The 25,339-nt window shown below is 47.1% G+C and overlaps 1 protein-coding gene across 6 annotated transcripts in view; it reads right to left on the reverse strand.

Moving 5' to 3' along the window:
* Positions 1-24,833, reverse strand: part of ABR (ABR activator of RhoGEF and GTPase) — a 183,172-nt gene extending 158,339 nt beyond the window's left edge. Inside the window, exon 1 of one of the 6 annotated variants that reach the window (XM_045044863.1) lies at positions 23,634-24,811. In XM_045044863.1, coding sequence (XP_044900798.1) covers positions 23,634-24,678 — 1,045 coding nt within the window. In that variant the 5' untranslated portion in view covers positions 24,679-24,811. Of the gene's footprint in view, positions 1-23,633 lie in introns of all 6 variants that reach the window. The other 5 variants (XM_023243676.2, XM_023243678.2, XM_023243677.2 and 2 more) reach the window with 5 other exon arrangements.
* Positions 24,834-25,339: the final 506 nt, after the last annotated feature.

Genomic DNA, 25,339 nt, shown 5'->3' on the forward strand with positions numbered 1-25,339 from the left:
ACATGGTTTTTCATTGTGTACATGGATTTAATCGTAGTGTTGTGTGGAATAGCAAGAAACTGGGACATCCTTCCAGGGATGAGATTAGATTTGTCCCCTTTCTCTTTTCTCTAGAAAAGAGAAATGCCCTCCCCCAAATGCTCTTGGAATCACAGACCTTATAACCTTATAATTCCTCGGGCATTCTGTCTTAAGTCAACCACTTTGGAACCACTGACATCAGAGGTGGCCTCCTTGCTGCAGTCTAGGAAAGATGGTGTAAGAAGACCCACTGAGTTCTGAGGGTTTAAAAAGAGAAGGTTTCCAAGGGCACCTGGGTGGCTCAGTCGGTTGAGCGTCCGACTTCAGCTCAGGTCATGATCTTGCGGTCTGTGAGTTTGAGCCCCACGTCAGGCTCTGTGCTGACAGCTGGAGCCTGGAGCCTGCTTCAGATCCTGTGTCTCCCTCTCTCTCTGCCCCTCCCCTGCTCATGCTCTGTCTCTCTCTCTCTCTGTCAAAAATAAATAAACATTAAAAAAAAATTTTTTTTTAAAAAGAGAAGTTTCCCAGACCCTCCCTCCACCCCCCGCGATGGGTCCCCCGGGGAAAGGAAATAGTGGTGATCCTAGATCCTGTCCTTTCGGCCTTCCTGGACAAAGGGACACTTGGGAAGCAGCTCTGTCTGTGACTCAAAGGAACAGGGTATCAGGAGCAGGTGCCCTTGGCCAGTCTTAGCATTTTCCTGTCTCCAGACCAACAGCAAGCTGCACTGGGTCTCGATCAATGCGTTCCCACATGACTTGCATGTTTTCTGTTGGCCTGCACAGTGAGCAATCTTTACTCCTAATGAAGCTCGAGTTCTTTACCGCATTGAGTGTAGTGGCACTGACGACCACTGCTCCCTCTTTGACTCTAAGGGACAGCGACAAGGGGGAGCTGCCTGCGATTTCTGCTGGTAGGCTTGTGGGCACTGGAGAAACAAAGAAAAATGTCAAAAGATGTGTCCTCAAGATTGTGAAGCAGTTGCTATCGCTTTTGTAACCATTGGTCAGCCTGCAAAGATGTGGTAGTTGAACACAGTGGTTACCAACAGTTTTATACAGACCTTCTTTGTGCCTTGGGAGGCAGTTAAAGGTGGCAAGCCCTTGGCATGGGTCTCTATTATATTCACATTCATGCAGTGAAAACCTGTTTGCTAGCCTGGTCCCACAGTGACACCAGATTCTCTTAAAGCAGAGGTTTGAGCCCTTTCCTGTGACGTACTGTTTGGCACAATTCAGGTGTCAATGAAGTTGTTTTAATGGTGACTGCATCCCTTTCTCCTGGAGGGGAGTTTATGGTAGCCCAGAATTGATCTCCCATGGTCATAAAATCAGACATACATGCTTTTACTCTCTGCAACATGCTTTGAAGTGAATGATGTTTTATTGTCCTAATCCTTCTCTTTTAACCCTCCAATACTTAGTAATTTAGATACTCCATAAACATTGAGAATTATTGTAAAGGTATTTGTTGACCTTTCTCATTGATGAGTTTGGAGGTTATAAGTACTCCATGCCATCCAGTGACTTTTTAAAATACCAGAAAAAGTTCCATTTATTAAAGTCCAGCGGGTTTGCCGAACTATTTACAAACTCAGCAAATTTATAAAATTGCAGTGAAGTGCTTGTCTTAATCTCTGCTCCCAAAGAAAATACACACACAGGTGTTTCACACTACCTACCTCTAAGTTAGCGAAGGCTGACCCCTTTGAGAGAGGGAGAGAGTAGAGGCAGAAAGTAAGGAAACTCAGAGAGGCAGTGGCTCAGCCTGTGCTGGGACTCTGGGGCTGTCACTTGTGCCCTGGGTGGAAAGATGTGACCCCACCCCACTGCCCTCCTTTCCCAAAGCTCAGCAGGGGGAATGAATGCAGGAGAGAACCCGACACCTTCAAACACCACGATCGCTGTCTGGGGGCAGCCAGAGGGTGACCTACATGATTCAAACCACAACCAGCCAAGTGTTTTGAAACAGCAGATCACAATGGACTTCTCTGTACCATGGTCCAAGTGTCACTCAGCTTGCTGATGCTGTGTTTACTCTCAGGCCAAAGGTCACCCTGGGCGGCTTCCTCCCTCTGACTGTTTGCTGGCTCCTAACACAAATGGATTACTTTATCAACTGTCTGGCAACTCCTTATCTACTCACACACAGACTCAAAAGGGCTTTTCCCTTCACATTTTCCTTGGAAGCACCTAAAGTTCTTAAGCAAACTGGGAACTTTTTTATGGCTTCCTTTTTAACATCAAGGTTTGGGGCTGTATGGGCGGAAAGGGCCTCCCCAGACATGTTCCAGCAATGCCCCTTCTGGGCATTTACCCAAAAGAGTTGAAAGCAGGGTCTGAAAAAGATATTTGTACACCGAGTTTACACCAGCATTATTCACAATAGCTAAAATGTGGAAGCAACCCAAGTGTCCATCGATAGATGAATGGATCAGCAAAATGTGGTATAGACATACCATGGAATATTATTCAGCCTGTAAAATGAAGGGAATTCTGACACATGCTACCGCATGGATGAAACTTGAGGACATTATGCTAAGTGAAAGACGCCAGTCACAAAAAGACAAATGCTGCCCAATTCCAGTTACGCGAGGTACTTACAAAGTAATCAAATTCATAGAGACCGAAAGTGGGATGGTGGAGACTATGGGGCAGTGGGGGAGGGGAAGTATTGTTTCATGGGTAGAGAGTTTCACTTTTGCAAGATGAAAAGAACTCTGGGGATGATGGTGGTGACGGCTGGTACCATATTATAAATGTATTTCATGCCCTTGAAGTGTACACACTTAAAATGGTTAAGATGATAAACTTTATGTTATGTATATTTTACCACAAAAAGTTTTGGAAAGAAAAAAAAATGGGATGTGATGTACATAGCCTGATCCTGTTTTCCATATTTGATGGCAATTGCAATAAAATTTCCTTTTTGATAACAAACTATAAAAGTGCCTGGTTGGGGCACCTGGGTGGCTCAGTCAGTTGAGCATCCGACTTCAGCTCGGGTCATGACCTCACAGTCTGTGAGTTCGAGCCCCGCGTCGGGCTCTGTGCCGACAGCTTAGAGCCTGGAGCCTGTTTCAGATTCTGTGTCTCCCTCTCTCTCTGACCCTCCCCCGTTCATGCTCTGTCTCTCTCTGTCTCAAAAATAAATGAGTTAAAAAAAAAAATTAAAAAAAAAAAAAAGTGCCTGGCTGAGGGGTGCCTGGCTGACTCAGTTGGTGGTGGAGTGTGTTCAACTCTTGATCTCGGGGTTGTGGGTTCCAGCCCCACACTGGGTATAGAACTTACTTAAAAATAAAATCTCTACAGGGGCTCAAGTCAACTCTTGATTTGGGCTCAGGTCATGATCTCATGGCTCATGAGATCAACCCCGCATTGGGCTCTGCACTGACAGTGTGGAGCCTTCCTGGGAATTTCTCTCTCCTTCTCTGTCTGCCCCTGGTGTGCTCTCTCTCTTTCTCTCTTTCTCAAAATAAATAAATACACTTGAAAAAAAAAAAAAAAGAATTCCCACAACACGTTAAAAATATAGGCTCCAGGTTGTGCCCAGACCCACTGGGATGCCACTTCAGTGGGTCTAGGCACCAGGAGTCTGTCTTTTTTTTTTTTTATAATGTTTATTTATTTATTTTGAGAGACAGAGACAGAGAGCATGAGCAGAAGAGGAACAGAGAGAGAGAGAGGAGAGGGAATCCCAAGCAAGCTCTTGGCTATTAGCACAGAGTCCAGTGGGGGGCTCAATCCCACAACCTTGAGGTCATGACCTGAGCCGAAATCAAGAGGTAGATGCTCAACCGACTGAGCCACCCAGGCGCCCCAGGAATTTGTCATTTTTACAGTGCTCCTGCAGAAGATTCTGACTTGCAATCAGTTCCTTATTTAGATTACTCTAAAAGTAGAAGAATAATAGTTTAGTAATTTTCTCAATCATTCTTTTGGGTTAGTGGATAAACATCTGTCAAGCAGGTAGGACACATAAGGCTCTATGGCAGATGGTGGGAAAACAGGGTAAATAATAATATGAGTTATTATTTACTGAGTGCTCACTATACATCAGGCTGAGTACTTACCACGGATTACTTCATTCAATTCTTACAACACTCCAGGAGGTATATGCTATGGACACGTCCATTTTACAGATGAGAAAACTGAGGCACAGAGAGGTGAAATGACTTTTTAAAGTCCTCACAACCAGTAAATGTGGCTCAAGGGTCTGCACCCTTGATCCCCATAAGTCAGTCCCTGCCTTCAGCAAGCCCTGTGAAGTGGGGGTAACACTGAAATTACCATAATAAGAGGCAGAATGAAAGAGTGTTAAATTCAGACACAAAGACAAGGGCAGGGGGAGGAGCCATGGCTAGGATGACAGATTTGGATTCTAGAGTATTTTTCACCCTTTTGCTAATCAGCTAAAGGAGCGTGACATTCCCCAGCAAATCCTTGAATGGAGCCGTAAAGAATCCGTAAGAGCCAGCTCATCTGACCACAAGGGGAGATCCAGCGTTTGTTCTAACACAGATCTATCTTTGAGGTATGACATTAAACAAGCTCTCGCCCAGGGACCAAGGAAGAGAGTTGGCTAGTTCCACCTGTCAGCTTCTAAAACCTCTCGCTTTTGCAGTGTGCTCCGGTGGGAGCCAGGTCAGCCTGGGAAGTGGTCAGACAAGAAACTGCAGATTCTGTGTTTTCTTTCCATCCTCTGCCTGTGATTGAGTCACAGAAAGACTGATGTGCAGGGACAGAAGAAAGCTGTCAGGCAATTTGGAAGCCAAGAACAAACTAAATAAGTCTGAATTATGGGCACTGAAGTCACTGTCCTAAGTCATAAAAGTTCTGTGCAGGCTTTTCAGAAACGGTGTGCAAACTGTAGCAAAGACAGTGTCTTAACCCCACGGTGATCTCACTTCTTCAAGGATGACAAGCTCTGTGGTTCCAAAGAAACAAACTGGTTAAAAAAAAGCAGCGTGAGACACTTTCTATTTTGAAAAGATGTGAAATGCTGTATACGACTTCTTTTCGTTTCTTCTTTTCTTAATCCTAAAGATTAGCCTGTATAGGGTCCCTCCTAAAAATGTATTTTGGCTTTCATCAATTTTTAAAATTTATGATACATACATTTGATTGTATTATAAATATACATATATCTTCTCCATGAGTAACTGACTTAACAAGTTTAAATTACCTACTTTAGCCCAATATAAAGGAAGAAGAGGGGCGCCTGGGTGGCTCAGTCGGTTGAGCGTCCGACTTCGGCTCAGGTCATGATCTCGCGGTCCGTGAGTTCGAGCCCGGAGTCGGGCTCTGTGCTGACCACTCAGAGCCTGGAGTCTGCTTCGGATTCTGTGTCTCCCTCTCTCTCTCACCCTCCCCCATTCATGCTCTGTCTCTCTCTGTCTCAAAAATAAACATTTAAAAAATTTTAAAAAAAGGAATGTTAAAAAAAAAATTCTGATTGCAAATCAGAATTTTTCTTCTGATATTTCTTCTTTCTTCTAAGTTGGCAGCTATCTCAATGTATATATAAGCACAATAACTGAGTTGTATTTCTCTCCAAATAAGTAACTCAGATGAAATACTATTGCCCAAATCTAATTTTGATATCCTAAATCAATGCTTTTATGGTCTGTACGAACCTGAAGAATGAAATTAAAAATAAAAAGGTTGTTTCCCTCCTTCTCCCCCCAGTAAACCGGACAAAAACCAAAGACAAGGTGATCACCCTTGGGAATGTTTCACAAGCTAAAAGTAGCAACCGGAAAATAAACCCAGGGAGATGTTGATTTGGAGGCTTTTTTTTTTTTTTTTAATTTTTTTTTCAACGTTTATTTATTTTTGGGACAGAGAGAGACAGAGCATGAACGGGGGAGGGGCAGAGAGAGAGAGAGACACAGAATCGGAAACAGGCTCCAGGCTCTGAGCCATCAGCCCAGAGCCCGACGCGGGGCTCGAACTCACGGACCGCGAGATCGTGACCTGGCTGAAGTCGGACGCTTAACCGACTGCGCCACCCAGGCACCCCTGGAGGCTTCTTCAATATGACTGTGGTGGCAAGGACAGCTGAGGGTCCCCCAAAGATTTCTGCCCCAGCCCCTTCCCCAGAGCACGGCTGTTACTGGGAAGAAGCTGCCAGGTGGGGGGTTCACTCGCCAGGATCCCTACATCTAAGAGGGGACACGGGCCTGGTCTTTGCCAATGCAATGTGAGCAAAAGAAATGGGTATCACTTCTGGGCTAAGAGGAATTAAGAAGTACATGTGTCTTTACTCTCTTGTTTGCCCAGTGCCCTCTGGAAGCAGAGAACTACAGGACCTGGAGGAGGGCCGACACACCAGGGCACTGGAGCCTGGGTTCTGAGTGACCGCAGGAAGCAAAGCTGCCCATCGGGAACACTTACATCCACTGTCATGGGAACCAGAAGAAACTTCACCCGTTAAACCACTGACATGTTGGAGTTGGTTTGTTACAGAGGGTAGCACTACTCTGATGGTTATATTCCAAGGTGCTCGGATGAGGGGATGGAGGAGGGAGTAAAGGCTTATTAGGGAGTGAGGATGCACACTAGGAAAGAAATACCTTTTTTTCTTCTATGGAAAAACTCTTTCACACACGGATTGTAAACTCAAATGCTTAAGACACCAGGCAAGGAGTATAATACTAGTGTAATTAACACCTAAGCAGCACTTGGAATGTGACAGGCAGCTCTAAGCACTTATACAAACTCACTCACTCACTTCTCACAAATTTGTTAGGGACGCTATTAATATAACCCCCATTCTGCAGAGGAGGAAACTGGGGCCCACCAGAGTTAAGTAATTTGCTTAAGGTTATGCAGCTAGTAAGTAGCAGAGGCAGGCTGCAAGGCCGGGCAGCCCAGCTCCAGAGTCTTGCTTGTTCACCACACTACACATACACCCTGCATGACGTGAACAGAAAACGGGGCCAGCCCAGGGCTGAAGCAGTTAGTGAAACCATGCCCCGTCTGAATGGGTCAGCTCATCGCCTGATGATTTCCACATGTACCGCAGATCTTCCCATCTCTCAGGAAAAGCCAGAAATCCAGATTTTTATGTACCATTTCCAGATTTTAAATTGTTCCCATTTTGTTTTAACCCTCTGCAGCCCAAACAAAGTGCAGCAGCAGACTGTGTGTAGCCCAGGGCCAGCTACCTGCCTCCCCTGCTTTTCGGGCAGCTGTCTCCTAGGACCCTGCAGTCTTCTGCTTGCACAAAGGCCCTGGGGGATTCTGGGTCTGGTAGCCAGAAGGAGAGTCAACTCTGCAAACAAGAGCTCCTTCAGGCCCACTGATATGAATAATTAATTTCTGTTTTCTCACTGCCAGCCTGCAAAGGTTACCACCAAGCCTAGCATTCAGGAAGCCACTCTGTCCCCTTCTGAGACAATGAGGACAAGCATGGGGGATCCTGGGGATGTTCAGGGAGCCCCATAATGAAGTCCGGAGTGGTGGCCTGCACTCAAAGGGGGCCCGTGGATACTGGGGAGGGCCTGTGTGTGTGCTCCCTGCCTGACAGCCTAGGTAGAGCCATCAGAGCGTCCGAAGAGGCTCATTAGAGACTGACACTCTTGTGGCTTTCACTGCTGTCAGCGGGAGAGGGCTCTGAATTCCTCAAGATGCTTTATAATAAAACAAAAAGGCACAATTATGCAGCCAAACAGAAGGCAAGGCAGCTGCATACAAAGCAGGGCTGTCTCCATAATAGGACCACAACCTCAGCTAGCCAGCCCTGAGGCCTCACCTTCCTCCCCAGGCTGCAGCTGTGAGACTCCGTAATTGGAGGCTCCACTGCTCCAGCTCTTGGATTATTCAAACTGCAGGATTTCCAGGAGCCTCGGGTTTCAGTTAAGGATATGCCCAGGCAACAAGATGAGCCACAGACCATTTGCCACCCTTGCTGTCTATTTCAGCAAAGCATATGGCCAACACACGTTACAGTTAACACACACTGCATACCGTGTGTCAGGTGCTTTTCCAGGTGCTTCACATATTAAGTTATTTAATGTTTACACCAGCTTACTTTGGTGTCGTTATCATACATACCATTATCACCTTCCGTCTACAGGTATGGAAACTGAGGCAGAAAAAATTTAAGTTAGCTCAAGGCTGCACAACAGTAAGTGGCAGAGCGAGGCTTTGAACGCAGGCAATGAGGTCCTAGGCGGTATGCTCTTCACCGCCACACCAGTGGCTGCTGTCATTTCCACAGAGCTTACTGGATGCCAGGCCTTGTGCCACATATTTTCTGTATATTATTTCATCTAATCTCTACAACACCAGGTGAGATATATTCATCTACATTATAGAGAAAAGAAAATAGGTTTATGGAAAGGTGAAGTAACTTGGTCAAGGGCACAAAATAACAAGTGGCCTATGGACCGGATCCAAACCCAGACTTCTCTGATTCAAAGCCAGGCTCTTAACCATTACTTGGTACAGAGTAGCAGTTCATCTAACTGGTGTTCATAAAGTTTCGGCCTGGAAGACCATCTAGTCTAATCCCCTTATTTTCCAGGTGAGAGATGTGGCCTAGAGAGATTAAGAGTTAGTGGGCCGTGGGGGTGCCTGGCTGGCTCCGTTGGGGGTGCCTGGCTGGCTCCGTTGGTCGAGTATGCGACTATTGATCTTAGGGTTATGAATTCAAGCCTCAAGTTGGGTATAGAGTTTACTAAAAAAAAAAAAAAAAAAAAAAAAAAAAAAGAAATAGAGTTAGTAGCAGGTTGTACTAGAGTAACTTTGGCCCCAGAAAGAGCTAAGGTTCCAATCCTAGCTTTGTCCTATTAGCTGTGTGACTTGGGCAAGTGACTCAATATTTCTAGACTTATTAGTATGAAATGGGAATAATAACACTTAGTCTCACGGACTATAAATTGTGTGTGTAATATATACTTCTAATAAACAGTCAGCCTGGCAAAACCATTTCATTATAGTCAGGTGGTCCTGACTATACAGATTGATAATTTTAAACTTTTGCTTACAAATCTGTTCTTCATGGCTTGAAATCATATGTATGTGGTGAGGAGGTTGCCAGTATGGCTCCCAAAGTCTAATTAACAAACAAAGATCTTGGAGAATTGCATTGCATTTCTGAAACTTCTCTGAGTGTTACCCTCACTGTGCAAATTCCCCAAGGAAATTACATTAATCAGAGATCTGAGCAATCAGACAAATGTTTAGGCCTTCTATCCTCCAAATAAAGTTACTATACTACCAGATCAATGACATCGTGGACAAGATAGGTTTCCATGGTCTTTAATTCTAGTATCCCTTCCACTATGGCAGTGATTTCATGATTTTGCACCTGGAACAATGGACCATGCTGTGATGGCTTGTTTGGCCCTTTTGCACAAACACCAGTATTGCCAATATGCATTTGGTTTCGTTTTGGGGGTTCTTATTTTTGGCTGCCAGGGGTGGTTGTTTATCAGGGTATGCCTGTGTGACCAGCACCTCATAATAGTCTCTAACCTCAGACCCAAACAGACTTCCCTGGGAATAGATAGCCCATGTATGTCTTTGTAGTCTGCTTTGAGAGAGAGAGAGAGAGAACTGCTAAATGGACTCAGATAAGGAAAGACATCAAAGCCTTATGCTGGACCTCTGTGGAGTCTGTCGATACATATATTTTTCTTGCCGCTTTTGCTCTGTATCGTCTGTAAAACATCTTAGCCATGAGTATAATCTGCTATTGAGTTCTACAAAATCCTTCTAGGAAATCACTGAATAAAACAAGGTGAAACAATTTAGCCATTTCTAACACCATTTTTCACATTTTTGAGCCCCACCCTCTGATATATATACCTACAGTAGCTATAGTTACCACTTGGCCTCAGTGAGAAGGGAACTTAGAGGGCTTTCTGTGTGTGTTAGCTTTGGTTTTTTGGAGCTTCCTTTTGCATGTTTATTTAGTTTTGAGAGAGAGAAAGAGAGTGTGCGGGCCTGTGATTGGAGAAGGGGCAGAGAGAGAAAGACAGAGGTTCCAAAGCTGGCTTCACGCTGATAGCAGAAAGAGAGACTAATGTGGGGCTTGAACTCAGGAACCATGAGACCATAACCTGAGCCAAAGTCAGATGCTTAACTGAGCCACCCAGGCGCTCCTTTTTGTTTTTTTAAAGACGTCTCATCTCTTTTTGTTTCTTTTTTTAAGTTTTTATTTATTTATGTTTGAGAGAGAGACAGAGAGAGAGAGGGAGGGATTGGGCACAAGCAGGGGACAGGCAGAGAGAGGGAGAGAAAGAGAATCCTAAGCAGGCTCCACACTGTCAGTGCAGAGCCTGATGGGGGGGCTCAAACTCATAAACCGTGAGATCATGACCTGAGCCAAAATCGAGTGCGATGTTTAATCAACTAAGCCACCCTGGAGCCCCTGTTTTTTTTTTTTTTTTAATACAGGTCTAGGGTTAGGTCTGACATCCTGCATTTCTGTCTTTTCTTTTTTCTTTTCTTTTCTTTTCCTTTCTTCCTCTTTCTTTCTTTCTTTCTTTCTTTCTTTCTTTCTTTCTTTCTTTCTTTCTTTCTTTTTCTTCTTTCTTTCTTTCTTTCTTTCTTTCTTTCTTTCTTTCTTTCTCTCTTTCTTTCTTTCTCTTTCTTTTCTAAGTAGGCTCCATGCCCAAGATGGGTCTTGGACTCATGATCCTGAGATCAAGAATCACATACTCCACTGACTGAGCCAGCCAGTGCCCTGGGAACTTAAAGGTTTTGAGGAAATTACATTGATTTCTTTTATTTTTTTAATTTTTTTTTAATGTTTATTTATTTTAGAGACAGAGCACAAGCTGGGGAGGGGCAGAGACAGCAGGAGACAGACTCTGAAGCAGGCTGCAGGCTCTGAGCTGTCAGCACAGAGCCCGACACGGGGCTTGAACCCATGAACCACGAAATGAGCCAAAGTTGGACACTTAACTGACTGAGCCACCCAGGCACCCCAGAAAATTACATTGATTTCTGAAGCTCCAAAGAGTCATTCTTCTTTATGAATATAAGCCAGGTGTTTGTATCAGTCAGGATAAACTAAGTGATCCTGCAGTAACAACCAGCACCAAACATTGTAATGGCTTAAAATAACAATGGCTTCTATTTCACTCTAGTACACATCCATTAATGATTGACTGGGAGCTCTGTTCTGTATTGCCCTCCCCCTAGGACTCAGGGTGATTGAACAGTCACCAGCTTAATCATTGTACATTGCAGTACCAAAGAGGGAAAAAGGTCTCATACCAGCATTAAATGCTCTGGTCCAGAAGTTGCACGCATCACTTCCATTCAAACTCACTGGTTAGAACTAGGCAAAGGTTCCTACCCAATTTCAAGGGAACCAGGGATGTAATCCTACCTACCTACTGCAGACATGGTAGTAAGCTGAAGGGCACACGTCAAAATCTCCTCAGGGGCATTTGAAGTTTGAAAATGGCTTCAGGAGGAAAAACCCACCACAGCCCTTGAGAATAATGGCTCTAGAATATGTCTTATTAATTGGTCCTACTGACCCCCCCCCAAAAAAAGGGGGGGGGAGGAAGAGATGAATATAAAAGCAAAGTGGAAGAGAAGAGAAAAAAGTGAAAGGTCTTTAAGTGCTTAGAGATCCCAATAGTGTGCCCAGGTAGTCCAAATCCCACAAAATTCTTACTTGAAAAGGCACATTCTTCTTCTTCTTTTTTCTTTAATAAATACAATAATACACCAGCACTGTGCTAGGGGCAGGGAGACCAGACTTTTTAAAAGTGGTCCATTTCTAACACACATGCACTTTAAGAGCTTAGAATCCAGTTGGGGAGACAGAGAGGCAAACCTATTTAAACCATATTATATTTGCTCAAATGAGTGTATGTGCAAAGTGCAGGGAAGAACTGTGTGGCTAACACGGGGCTGGTTTTCCAAAGAGCCAATCACAGTCTCCTCTCTTTAACACTCTTTACAACGGAGGCTCAAGGGCTGAAATCCTTGATCTCCCCTCCAGCCCTCCTTGCAGCTAATGACGGCCACATTATGTTGGCCAATAGCATGAAAGCAGCAGTTGCTAGGTAGGGTTTGGTGGGGGGAGCTTTTTAAAGGGACAGCCAGTGTGATCACTACAGTCCTTTGCACCCTTCTCCCTCTCTGAAACATGAGCACACATCTAGTGATGCAGCAGATTTTTTTTTTTAACTATGAAGCAACAAGCAAGAGGACAAATACCTTTCTGCTTAATAACAGGGAGAGTCTGGGCCCCTGAGAGTGCTGCTGAGCCATCCCAGAAAGCCTGCCTCTGGAGTTCTTGGGATCGGAGGAAAACAAAGCCCTATCTGGTCAGGTCATTGTATTAGTTTCTGTTGCTGTTAACAAATGATTACAAATTTCACGGCTTAAAACGACAGACACCCGTTTACCATCTATAGGTGATAAGTCTGACACGGCCTGTCACTGGGCTAAAGTCAAGGTGTTGGCAGGGGCTGGGTTCCTTTCTGGAGGCTCTAGAAGATAATTCATTTCCTTGCCTTTTCCAGCTTCTGGAGGCTGCTCATCCTGCTTGGCTCAAGGTCCCCTTCCCTCCTCTTCAAAGTCAGCAACAGTGGATTGAGTCCTTATCATCTTGTATCACTCCGACCTCTTCTACCTCCTACTTCCACTTTGAAGACCTTTGTTACTACATTGGGCCCACCTGGATAATCCACGATTCTCTCTCCATGTCAAGGTCCTTAATTTGATCACATTTGCAAGGTTCCTTTTGCCATGTAAGAGAACATACTCCTAGGTTCCAGGGACTGGGACATGGACATCCTTGGGGGACATTATTCTGCATATCACAGTGTCATTGTGGCACAGTTTTGTCTTACCTGCAGACAAACGCACTCCTGACACCCAGTTCTTGGGCCTACCTACGAAAGCAGGAGAGGCTTTACAGAGGAAGTACCTCCTAGCTGAGACCTGAAGGATGAACAGTAATTTGTCATGTGGACAAATATGGAAAGGGCATTCCAGGGAAGGGGAGCTGCACGTGCAGAGGAATAAGGATGCAGGGTATGTTTGGAAACTACAAGCAACTCAGGATTGCTAGAGCATGAAGTATATGCGTGTGTGGGTGGGGGAGGGCACAGCTGAGGGTGGACCGGATCACAAATGGCTGGGCACATTTGCATCTAAGAAGCTCAGATTTACTTTGAGGGTGGCAGAGAGTCACGGAAGAATGCAAGCAGGGGGTGCATAATTAGACTTAGGGCGATCCCTTTGGCTTTAATGTGGAAGATAGCTGGGGGCTGAAGCAGAAAGAGTGAGGCTGGAGGCAGAACAATTGGTTAGTGCACTGGTTTAGATCAGGGGCATTGAAAGGAAGGTCTGGACCTTCATGAATTGTTTGAGCGGCTCCTATATGCCAGGGCACTGTGACACTCTGGGGCTACCAAGGCAAATAAGACACAGGTCAGAACAAGGATGCCTCTCACCACACCAACCACAACCCCGAGGCAGGAAGGAGGGGTGCTCATGGAACTCAAGTTTGGGATGTTCTGCCCCCTTGCCCCAAGTCTGGGAAGCACTGATGGGGTGAGGTGTGGCCCAGGGGGGAATTCAAAGGGCACCAGGACCATCTCAATGATGGGGAAGCAAATGAAGAAGCAGATGGTCCTTTCCTGTGCATATTTCCCCCAAGCCTGCCCTAGTTATTTTAATATATACAGATGTTTAATGTTTGCTTATTTATTTATTTATTTATTTATTTATTTATTTATTTATTTATTTTGAGAGACAGCACAAGCAGGGGAGGGGGAGAGAGAGAGGGAGAGAGAGAATCCCAAGCAGGCTCTACACTATCAGTGCAGAGTCCAATGTGGGCCTTGAACCCATGAACCTCAAGATCATGACCTGAGCTGAAATCAAGAATTAGACACTTAACCAACAGAGCCATCCACGCGTGCCTGACCTAGTTATTTTATTTTATAATTTTTTTAAGTTTATTTATTTATTTTGAAAGAGACAGAGAGTGCAAGCAGGGGAGGGGCAGAGAGAGCAGGGCAGAGAGGATCCAAAGCAGGCTCCGTGCTGACAGCAGAGAGCACGATGCAGGGCTCGAATCCACAAGCCATGAGATGATGAACTCAGCCGAAGTCAGACACTTAACTGAATGAGCCACCCAGGTGCCCCCTGGCAACAATTTTAAATCGTTGCATGTGGTGAGTTAGAAAAGGAAATGGTGTGGTCAGAGGAGAAGCCTGGACCCAAACACAGTCCCCCCCGAATGGAAATGATCTGGAATTAGATATGAGGGATGGTTGCACAACTTTGCAAATATACTACTTCAAAGGGGTGAGTTTTATACTATGTGAATTATCTCTCCATAAAAGTCATTAATTTTTTCAATAGGAGAAGAAAATAACCCCAGCACTTAGCCCTAAGGGAACCTGGGCTTGGTAGCTAACTGGTCAGAGCCTCGGCTTTCCTCATCTGCAAAATGAGAAGAGTGGTACTTACAGAAGGTAAAGAACAGGAGACTGTGCTGAATATTAATGTGACCGTGTAGGTTAAACACTTAACATAGTGCCTTGCAGGTAGTAGTTGCTAAGTATATCCTAGTTCTTTTACTAAGTGCCAATAACATTTTTAAAACAATCATTTTCTCGGCAGCCACAAGATATGACATAAGCTCTAGGCAAGCTCCCTCACACAGTCTTGTCTCAGGCAGACTAGAGCCAGGATCAAACGGGAAGACAGCAACACGAACCGAAGCCCACGCTCCTGCGGAAAGACTGCAGATTTACTCTGGAGCTATGCAGTGCAGAAACCGCGAGAGAGATTTGCGTGGCATAAATACAGCTACACGCAGCAGTGGTAAAGGAAGGTGGGCACAGAGATTTCTGTTTATAATTCTGGTTTGGTATACAAACTAATCCGGTTTCCAAAACAGCCAAGTCTGCCCCAATACCTGGACCAGTCCATTGCGGCTACAACGCAGCCCTGAGATTTAGACATGCCCCATGCCCCAATCTCCTCGCTCTGGCTCCTCAAAACCCCAATGAGCCAAAAACAAACCTTATGTAACCGTAATTTTCTAGCACAGTACCAAGGCAGGGGATTTATTTTTTCACTGAACATCTCGCTTGCGATATTCCAAAGTCAACCAAGTACTCATCAAGAACCTGCCATGTGCCCAGCCCTGTGAAGGATATTGTGAAGGAGAAAAAGAAGCATAAGCTATGATCCCTGCTCTCAAGGAGCCAGCTAACCTCTGAGTTTGAAAGCTACACTTCACAGTAAACATAGAAAAGGCATTGTGCCTTGCACAGAGCAGTGGTTCAGTCATTATTTGTTCGTTGGGTCAATGAATTAATAGAGGGCACAATAATAAGACAACTGTGTGAGTGTGGGGCTCACTCTAAGAACCACAAGATGGGTTGGAGTAGTTGGAAAAGGCTTGTGCCAGAGGCTGCTAGCTGCCTACTCAACATCAATTCTTCCATTTTATCTTATAACAGAGACCCTATTTTATTTGAGGTGGCCATATGCCCAGATAAAATACTATATCTCCCAGCCTTCCTTGTAGCTAGAGGTGGCTAATGAGATCTAAACAGAATTTGTTAGGAGAGGCTACCAGGAAAGTGCCTTAAAAGGCAGACCAACAGCTGCCACTTAGTCCTTCCTCCCTTTCTTCTAATTCTCATCTGAAATGTGAATGTGATGGCTGGATTTTCAGCAGCTATTTTGGACCATGAGGCAACCTTGAGACAGAAAAGCACAATAGAAACAAGCCCAAATTCCTGATGATCATGGTAGTCACCATACTCTCCCTGGACTGCTTACTTCTGGCATTCTCTTACTTGAAAGAGAAATACACCTCTATCTTGCTTAAGCTACTCTTTGGGGTTTTGTCATATGCAGCAAACCCCTATCTTAACTAACACAAGATATCATGGAAAAGCCAGGCTTTGAAGGAAGGGTTGGCTTTGTGACTGGGTTTAAGTGGGGGTGAAGGGCATCTCAAAAGCCAGACAGAGCCCACAAAGACACTGGAAGGAATGTGCATTAGCTGAAAGCAAGTGAGTAGAGAGTAAGAAATAAAGAGAAGCCAGATGACAGTTTTATAGATGCCAGGGACAACAGGGATTAACTGGGGAAGGACCAGCGACCACAAAGGAACAAGAAAGCTTATCTGCCTCCAAAGGAGCAAAACACCTGTGACCTGGAGGAAGTAAGAAAGGAGAGACAAGAGGCTTGGGGAACTTCATTATGCAAAGAGATAGGAATGTGAGCTGTGGCCTGGACTTAGAACAATGACACCACCACCATCTAAGCTTCATTAAATGCTTATGTGCCCGGCCCTGTGCTAGGTACTCTTCACACACTTACCCCCTTTACACTTCACAAGTCTATGACACAGTCCAATCACCATCACCCACTTTTGGCGGACAAGGAATCCAAGGCTGAGACAGAGTCGGTAACTCATCCAATGTAAGTCTTACAACCCTGCAAGCTGGCTCACATCAAACCCATTTTTCAGATGGGGAACGTGTTTGTACCATTGTTTCAAAGCCGGGGAAATACGTCAAGATCCTGATTTTCAAACATAAAGATCCAGGGCCAAGTATAGAGCCAACTGCTTTGTGAATAGTCTCTTAACCAGAAGAAAAACAAGTAGAGGAAAAGAAAAGTTTTGAGTCTTGGTTGTATTTACTATGTATGTGTAGAGGAGGAAGGGCTCGTTAAACAAACGCACCCACACCCTCTGGCTGGCTGGGAGGTGTAGATAGTGCTAAGATGGTGGGGGGTGGGGTGATGGTGGAGAGAAGCAAGCTTTGAGAAGCCATGTCAACTCCACTTACAAATGAATCACAGCCAACGACCAGCTCATGTGTCTCAGATAGTGTTTTAATATCTCTCTGCAACAGGGAATGGAAAAAAAAAAAATCACTCTATCACAGCTAAGGCTGAAAATTCAACACTTTGAATTAAGTTATTCAGACACATACATCACTGAACACAAGGAATTCTTCCCGGAGCAAAAATCTCATTAGTCACTCACGGGAAGGGGAAAAAATCCATCAGGTTACAACGATCTAGGTAACATGAGTACCGAATAGGAAGTGTATTTCCCATGCAGATTAAAAATAAAAAGTCTCCTTTGGCAGCCTGGCAGAATCTGATGGCAGAGCCTCCCAAGTACAGAACGCTAGAATTCTACAGCTGGCCCAGGACAGCACTAAGTGCTGGAAGTTAAAGAGTGCTGTTTTTGTAAGACTGGGTTCAAGGCGGATTCCATCACGAAATGTTTGACTCTGGGTAAATCTCTTTACCTCTCCTGGCCTCAGCACTTTACCTATAAAATGGCACCAGTAATCTTCACCTGCTGAGATGGATGTGAGGCTAAATGCGATTGTCTACTGCTCCTGTTACCATGACTTTGACAGAACTTATGTCTTTAGAGTTCTCTGCTTAAAATTCTAGGAAAGAAAAGGCCATAGGACAATGGAAAGAGCCTTGTCTTGGCTCAAAGGTCCAGTCTTGAGGGTCATGAGCGTGTGACCTTGAGGTTACTTTTAGGTCTCCAGGACTCTGTCTGGAGGGGGCAGAACTGTAAGATCTCTTCCTGTTCTAGACTCTTGAATGTCACTAAGATTCAGATGAACAGTCCTTAGTCATTCATTTCAGGATTTACAAAGTTTTTTTTTAATGTTTATTTATTTTTGAGAGAGAGAGAGGGAGGCTGAGTGTGAGTGAGGGAGGGAGAGAAACAGAGAGACAGAATCCAAAGCAGACTCCAGGCTCTGAGCTGTCAGCACAGCTCCAGGCTCTGTGCTGACAGCTCAGAGCCCAACACAGGCTCGAACTTACGAACTGTGAGATCACGACCTGAGCCAAAGTCAGACGCTTAATGGACTGAGCCACCCAGGTGCCTCAGGATTTACCAAGTTCTGCTGGAAAGCTGTTTATTTATCTAAAAATGTATGGTTTCTACCCTTGGAGCCAAAGAGTCAGTGAGAACCTTAAAAGCAGGTCACCGACTTTTGCAGTCTTGACCCTTAACACAGACTTGGCATGAAGTAAGACCTTGATAAACTCTCGTTGGGTTGGAAGAGATTAATGAACAAATGAATGAATTTCAAGGGCCTGCCAAATAGAGACTGCCTGCCCTCCACCGGGCAAAGTTTAGTGCAAGGAGAAAATGCTGCCAATTTAAAATATTAATGATATTTACTTTGTCATCTGAACTACAACCAGAATATCGGGTGAATAGTTTCTGCCAGTCAAAAGGATGACTGATCCGAAAAGCCACCTTTGGGCTTTGCTAGAAGAGTATGCTTTGGTCCACAAAGAGTGCGCGTGTGGTACAGGGGATGCCACAGGCTATGGAAGGGATGCATAAGCCCCGAGAAGGAAATGTCACCCAACCTCTGTGGCAGGAATGGCACAGAAGCAAGGCAACCCAAAAGGGAAAATACCACGGCTCTGCATGTGGGCACGCAGTTGCGTCCACCCAAGAGTGCCCAGCTGAAGAGAGGAGATCTAAATCTAGCAGGGGGTCTGCTCACCTGTGAGGCCAAGTCCACTCAGGAGCCCCAAGGGTGGGCAGCAGCCCTGTTGGTCGACCCCAGAAGCAGATGGACCCCCCCCCCATGGGGTCTGCTGGGGATTTTCGTGATACAGGAAATAGTAATAATGTACACGGACATGTGTATGCACTTAATGGTCACTGTGTGCCAGGTGCTTTGCTAAAGTCTTCAAATATCTTATTGTATTTAATTTTCATAACTACCCTGAGAGGTAGGTGCTATTATTGAGGCAGTATAGCTTGGTGTTTGTTTGAAAGCAAGGACTCGGGACTCAGACTGCTTAGATTCAAATCCCAAGTGTCACTTACAAGCTGAGTGACCTTAGTCAGGGCTATTGAAGCTCTCTGGGCCTTATGATTCTCATATGTAAAATGGAAATAATAATCCTGCCTGTCTTATGAAGCTGTTGTGAGGCACAGATGAGTAAGTACATTTAAAATGCTTACAAGAGGCACTGGCTCAAAGTAAGCCCTCAGTGTTAGCTATCCTTGTCATTGCTAATAGAGACTAAGGCGGCTTCTCCATGGCCTCACAACTGCTGAGGGGCAGAGTCGGGGCACACAGGTCTGTCTTCAGAGCACACTGGACCCAACACGAGTAATTCTAGTTCTGCAGCCCTCACCCCATCCACACCACCACCCTGATGCATGTCACCATGGCCTGGTCTTCCTCAGCACCAACCCAGGCTACAAGGTGCTAAAAGGAATATACTCAAAGAACTGGCATTCTAACTTAAACTCTGGTTTGGCTACTATGTGTAGAACTAGACCCATGTGTGTCTTTGTATGGGAATCTGCCTCTCATTTAAGAGATTATGGTCCTTTTCCAAGGAGAGGGGCATCTCTGCCTCTCTGACTCTCATGTGGCACTGTCTCCTTAAGACCTCCAGACTGAATGGCCTGATAAAACCCGAACTTCAATTAAGGATCTCAGAATACAAATAATGGGCATAACTGCTGGTGGAGAAGGAGAAACATGAGGGCCAGTCCAGCAAGAGAGCTTCATGAGCAAGACACTGCCCTGGGTCCTGCCCTGCTCTTGGAAGGTTCTAGAAAGAGCCAGAGCCTTGCTAGGAAAAGTACATGCATCACAGAAAACCAAACCATCTGTGATTCCTATCTGGGAATGAGAGAATCTTTGAAGCATCTCAAAGAAAATGACCTGTAGTCATGGTTAGCCAACACTGTGAGTGCCTACCATGTGTCAAGACATGTTCAAAGCCCTTTAGAAACAAAATCCCATTTATTCCTCATATCAACAGTATGATATAAGCAGTGTTTATCAGTCCCATTTCACAGATGTGGAAACTGAGACACAGATAATTCAAATAACTTCTTCCAAGCTCACACAAGTAGTCTAGCTTCAAAGCCCATAGTCTTTATCAGTATTTTCAAACCTTTTTGTCCAATTCATGGCAAGAAATACCTTCTACATCAGGACCCACTCACACATTTATACACAACTGAAACAAAGTTTTAAAACAGAATAATGCTCTCCATTACCATGTGCAATGCACTCCCATGTTTCCTCTTCTCTTCAATCCCATTAAAAAATTATATCATTCAACAAATATTTATGGAACACCTAATATGTGTGAGACACTGTTCTAGGCTTTGGGGCTTGACGTCAGTGGATGAAAGAGATAAAAATCCTTGCCCTCAAGGATGCAGAGAAAGAGGGACACTTTTGTCCTGCTGGTAGGAATGCAAACTGGTGCGGCCACTCTGGAAAACAGTATGGAGGTTCCTCAAAAACTTAATAATAGAACTACCCTACAACCCAGCAATTGCACTACTAGGAATTTATCCAAAGGATACAAAAATGCTGATTCAAAGGAGTACATCCACCCCTTTGTTTATAGCAGCACTATCAACAATAGCCAAAGTATGGAAAGAGCCCAAATGTCCATTGACTGACAAATGCATAAAGAAGATGTGGTACATCTACACAATGGAATGTTAGTCGGCAATGAAAAAGAATGAAATCTTACTATTCGCAACAACGTGGATAGAACTAGAGAGTATTATGCTAAGTGAAATAAGTCAGAGGAAGGTAAAATATATGATTTCACTCATACGTGAAATTTAAGATACAAAACAGATGAATATAGGGGAAGGGAAACAAAAATAACATAAAAACAGAGAGAGAGAGAGAGAGAGAGAGAGAGAAACCATAAGAGACTCTTAAATACAGAGAACAAACTGAGGGCTGCTGGAGGGGTGTTGGGTGGGGGATGTCCTAAATGGGGGACGGGCATTAAGGAGGGCACTTGTGAGGAGCACTGGGTGTTGTATGTAAGTGATGAATCACTAAATTCTACTCCTGAAACCATTATTACACTATATGTTAACTAACTTGGATTTAAATTTAAAAAAAAATCCTCTTCCTCTTGGACCTTGCCTTTTACTGGAGAGAGTGAAAAAGGTCAACATGCAAAATCGTAGCGTCTGAAGTGGTAATTTGGTGAGTGCTATGGGGAAAACTAAAGCCAGGACAGCCACGGGTGGACAAGGAAGGCCTCTCGATGCTCTCATTCCCCACGACACTGATTTCAGTGGGCTGTCACCCACCGCATGAAAACCCCTGCCCTTAATCCCTCCACTCTAGGGCCTCTCTGTTTGTCTGAAGGCTCTTCTTCCTGCACACGCTTGTGACTGTGCACACGTGCGTATACGTGTACAGGCATGCGTGTACGTGTCCAGCCCCAGGCACTTCCTCAACTGGGGAGGTTTGGGAGGAGGGGCCCCCATACACAGCTGTCCAGGGGGTTCCGTCCACAAGTTTGCCCTGCAGAGGGGTCCTGGAATGGGGCCTGAAACACCAGCCAGGCACCACTAGCCGAAGTCCTGAGGTGCCAGAGTGTGTGCCCTCCGGCTGGAGTCTTCAATCCAGAGGAAAGAGAATCTTTTAGTCACTGGTCCACCCAGAGGGGGCACCTTTTGTAATTCATTAGGCCAGAAGAAATGCTAATTCCTAATCTGTATCAAGATGCCCTGTGTGCTAGAATGCCCTTAAGGAGAGAGGAGACAGCACACAGAAATAAAAATAACTCCTGGAGAAAATCCAGTGCATTGGGCACACCTGAAGGGGTGATTGATGTGGGTTTCAGGGAAGATGGGACTGGAGCCAGCTCTAAAGCAGCTCTGGGCACTTGGGTAGCCTCTACTGGGTATTTGGAACTTGGCACTAGAGTAAAATCTTCAGACTTTTCCCTTAAGTTAAAGGGGCACATAAAAATGTTACTAGCATGGGCAGCAAAAGCATTACCTATGGGAGAAGCAGCCAATCTCTGCTAATGAATAAGTGTAATTGATCACAACTGATGATTTGATGGACCTTCCAAATGTGCTTTTAGCAAAGTGGACAGTTTTTCATTCAAATGCAAACTCACCCAGATAAGATCTAATAATGGAGATTTTGGAACAATCCCAGCACCAGTGATTTCTTTCTCTCCTTCACTGAGCAGGAAGGCATCTTAAATTCCTGGTCACAGCTTGACCCAACTAGACATCAATTTATCCTTTCCTTGTGGCTGAGGAGACCCTGACAGCTCCAGGGGCAGCAAAGGGGCAGTCACAGGCCACCTCACATCCCTATCCGTCCTTTCCTCCTTAGCCCCATTACCACTCCCTGACCTATGAGGAGCTGGGTGGCTGAGAGACCCAGACTCAATACATAAATAATTTTCTTTTTTTTTTTTTTTTACGTTTATTTATTTTTGAGACAGAGAGAGACAGAGCATGAACGGGGGAGGGGCAGAGAGAGAGAGGGAGACACAGAATCGGAAGCAGGCTCCAGGCTCCGAGCCAGCAGCCCACAGCCCGACGCTGGGCTCGAACTCACGGACCGCGAGATCGTGACCTGAGCTGAAGTCGGACGCTCAACCGACTGAGCCACCCAGGCGCCCCTCAATACATAAATAAGAAATATTTATTGAGTGCTTACTATGTGCAAGGCACCCTATTGACTGCCACAAGGGCATTCAAAGATTGGCTAGGACAGGGGCTCCTGGGTGGCTCAGTCAGTTGGGCGACCGACTTCGGCTCAGGTCATGATCTCACCGCTGGTGAGTTTGAGCCCCGGGTTGGGCTCTGTGCTGACAGCTTGGAGCCTGGAGCCTGCTTCAGATTCTGTGTCTCCCTCTCTCTCTGCCCCTAACCTACTCGCATTCTGTCTCTGTCTCTCTCAAAACTAAATAAACATTAAAAAAAAAAAAATTTTTTTTAAACAAAATCAAAGATTGGCTAGGACTAGGTGCTGTCCTCCAAACAGAAGGCAACGGCAACTGACAGCCCAAGTGGAAGTCTCAGCTCACTTCAACAAACACTTAATCTTTGCGAGCTTCCGTTTTCTCCTTTGTCAAACGAAGACATTGCATTAGACATGATCTCTGGGCACTAGGCCAGCTCGAAAACTATGATTCTATGCCCTCTCCTTCCCAATCAGGCTCCTAGGAAGCTGACAGATCTAGGAAGGGGGCAGCCAGCAAAGGGAGGGGGAGAGGGGGCAGTGAGGATGATGTACCTTTCCCTGGGTGAGAGGATGTCTCAGTTTGGCCAGAACACACGATACAGGCTGGAGAAGATGACAGATAATTCAGAAAATTAAATGAGACATTGAGACTTTCACATCAAGGAATGTGGGGGAAATGGGGAGCCTCTGGAGTTTGTGCAGAGAAAGGTACTATCATGTGGTGGATAGGAATCTGACCAACCCGTGGAGGATGAGTTCGAGAGAGGGAGGGCGGTGATGTTACAGTATCAGAGCATAAAGGTTGAGGCCTGAAGTGAAAGATGCCTCCCATGGTCTAGCCAATCCACGCATCTAGCACCATTCCATCACCCCCTGCCATCGCCATCCTGTTTATTTTCATAAACTCGCCCAAGGCGAAATGATGTTGCACAATCTTTTTTTTTTTTTTTTTTTTTTTTTTTTTTCAGTTCCACAAGTGGTTTCAGGGTAAACAGATAAATTTTATCTCTTTTTCCCAAGTGCCTAAGGTTAAACAGAACCAACGAGGTTTGCCGGAAAGGGGTGCAGGAAGGGGCCAGGAGCCCCCGGGATGCGCGAGGGGTGCGCCTACCTGCAGAGAAGCCGTCCTCGTGGTCCGAGCTGTTGTGGCTGCAGTCACTGCCCCTCTCGGGCGAGCTGTGGCTGGGCGAGTCCCGCTCCGGCACCCGCAGAAACCTCTTGCGCCGCCACGGGGGGAGGTGCTCGCGAGCCCCGCGCGGGGGGTGCTCCTCGGCAGCCAGGGGCGAGCTCCGCCCGTCCTTGGCCTCCGCCTCCAGCTGCTCCAGGTCGCGGCTCCGGCGCTGCTGCCGCCGGCCCCCGGGGATCAGGTGCATCCAGCGATGAGGGCTGCCCGCCCGCGCCGGCTTTTCGGCCTCGTCGCGGGTCCCGAGCCGGCAGGGGGGCACGAGCAAGTGGCCGAGGACGAATTTCTCGTTCAAATCCACCATCTCGAAGTCGTGGTCACTGCTGTTGCCCCCATCATCTGCGACCGAGGCGTCCGGCTCGCCCTCCTCGGAGCCCCGCCCCGCGCGGGTCCGGGAGGACAGCTCCTCTCCCTGGGCGCTGGGGACCGTGTCATCGGGGCCGGGCGGCGCGCGGTCCTCCCGGAGTCTGAAGAGGAGGCGAGGCTGCAGCAGCTGCTGGTGGATGGCGGCGGTCAAGCTGCGCACGGCGCCCCCTGCCCCCGCCGCCCCGGGCCAAGTGGGAAGGTCGGGGCACGCGTGACGAGTCCCGGCCTTGGCGGCCACCTCGGGGTCAGGGCGCCAGGAGCCTGGAGGGTCTCCGCCGCCGCCCGCGGCGCCCTCCTCCTCCCGCGGTGGCGGCGCCCGCTCCGGCCCGGCCGGCGCCGGCTCCTCTGCCCAAGCGCCCCCGCTGTCGCCGTCTCCGCCCTCCAGGCGCCCGCAGCCGAGGTCCCGCTTCTCCCCGGCCAGGGCCGTCTGCAGGTAGGAGACTTTGAATTTCTCCTCAGCCAACACCTGTTGCAGCCGCTTCAGGTTGAGTTTGCAGCGCTCCAGCTCCCGCTCCATGTCCAGCACCGAGTCCAGCCGCATGACCGGTGCCTCCTCCCCGGGGAACTCGGCCTGCCAGTGGCGCTCAAAGTCCTGAGGGTCCCACATGGCGGCCGCCCCTTCGGGCCTCCCGGGCCCAGCTCCGCCGCGCGCCGCGGGCTGGGGTCGCGCCGGGCTTTTCCGGGAAGCCCGCGCTGGCGCAGTCGCCGGCCCTTCACTTCAGCCCCAGAAGAAAATAAGAGCAAAAAAGAATAATAAAAAAAGTTTTTCCCCTTCCGCCCTCGTGCCTTTTTTTTTTTTTTTTTCCTTCTTCTGGGTTTCGCCTCCCTGACGTAAGCGGCCACCCACCGCGGAGGCGGGCGTCTGGGGGCCCTGGGCCCGCCCCGGGCAGGAGGCGCACAGAGCCGGCCGTCTGCAGCCCCCGCCGCCCCGCGGGCGCCCCGCGGGCTCGGGCGGCGGGCTCGGGCGGCGGGCTCGGGCGGAGGGGGAGGAGCCTCGGTGGCGTCCGGCCGGGTCCCGCTGGCGCGCCTCGGAGCTGAGCGGGCGACCCTCCGAGCCGGCCACACGGTAGGCCCGGCTCCCACCTTCCCCGCCGCCGCCGCGCCGCTCCCGCCGCCGCGCGCTGTCCGCGCGGGCTCCGTGCACCCGAGCGCGGGGCCGCGCGGCCGCGGGGGGCGGGAGCCGCGGTGAGGGAGCGCGCGGGGGCGCCCCGGGCTGCCAGCCAACCTCCCGCCGCCAGGCTCTCCGCAGCCTCGCCTGGCCGGAGTCA

The sequence above is a fragment of the Felis catus genome, chromosome E1, assembly GCF_018350175.1.
Source record: "Felis catus isolate Fca126 chromosome E1, F.catus_Fca126_mat1.0, whole genome shotgun sequence".
Taxonomy (NCBI): Eukaryota; Metazoa; Chordata; class Mammalia; order Carnivora; family Felidae; genus Felis; species Felis catus.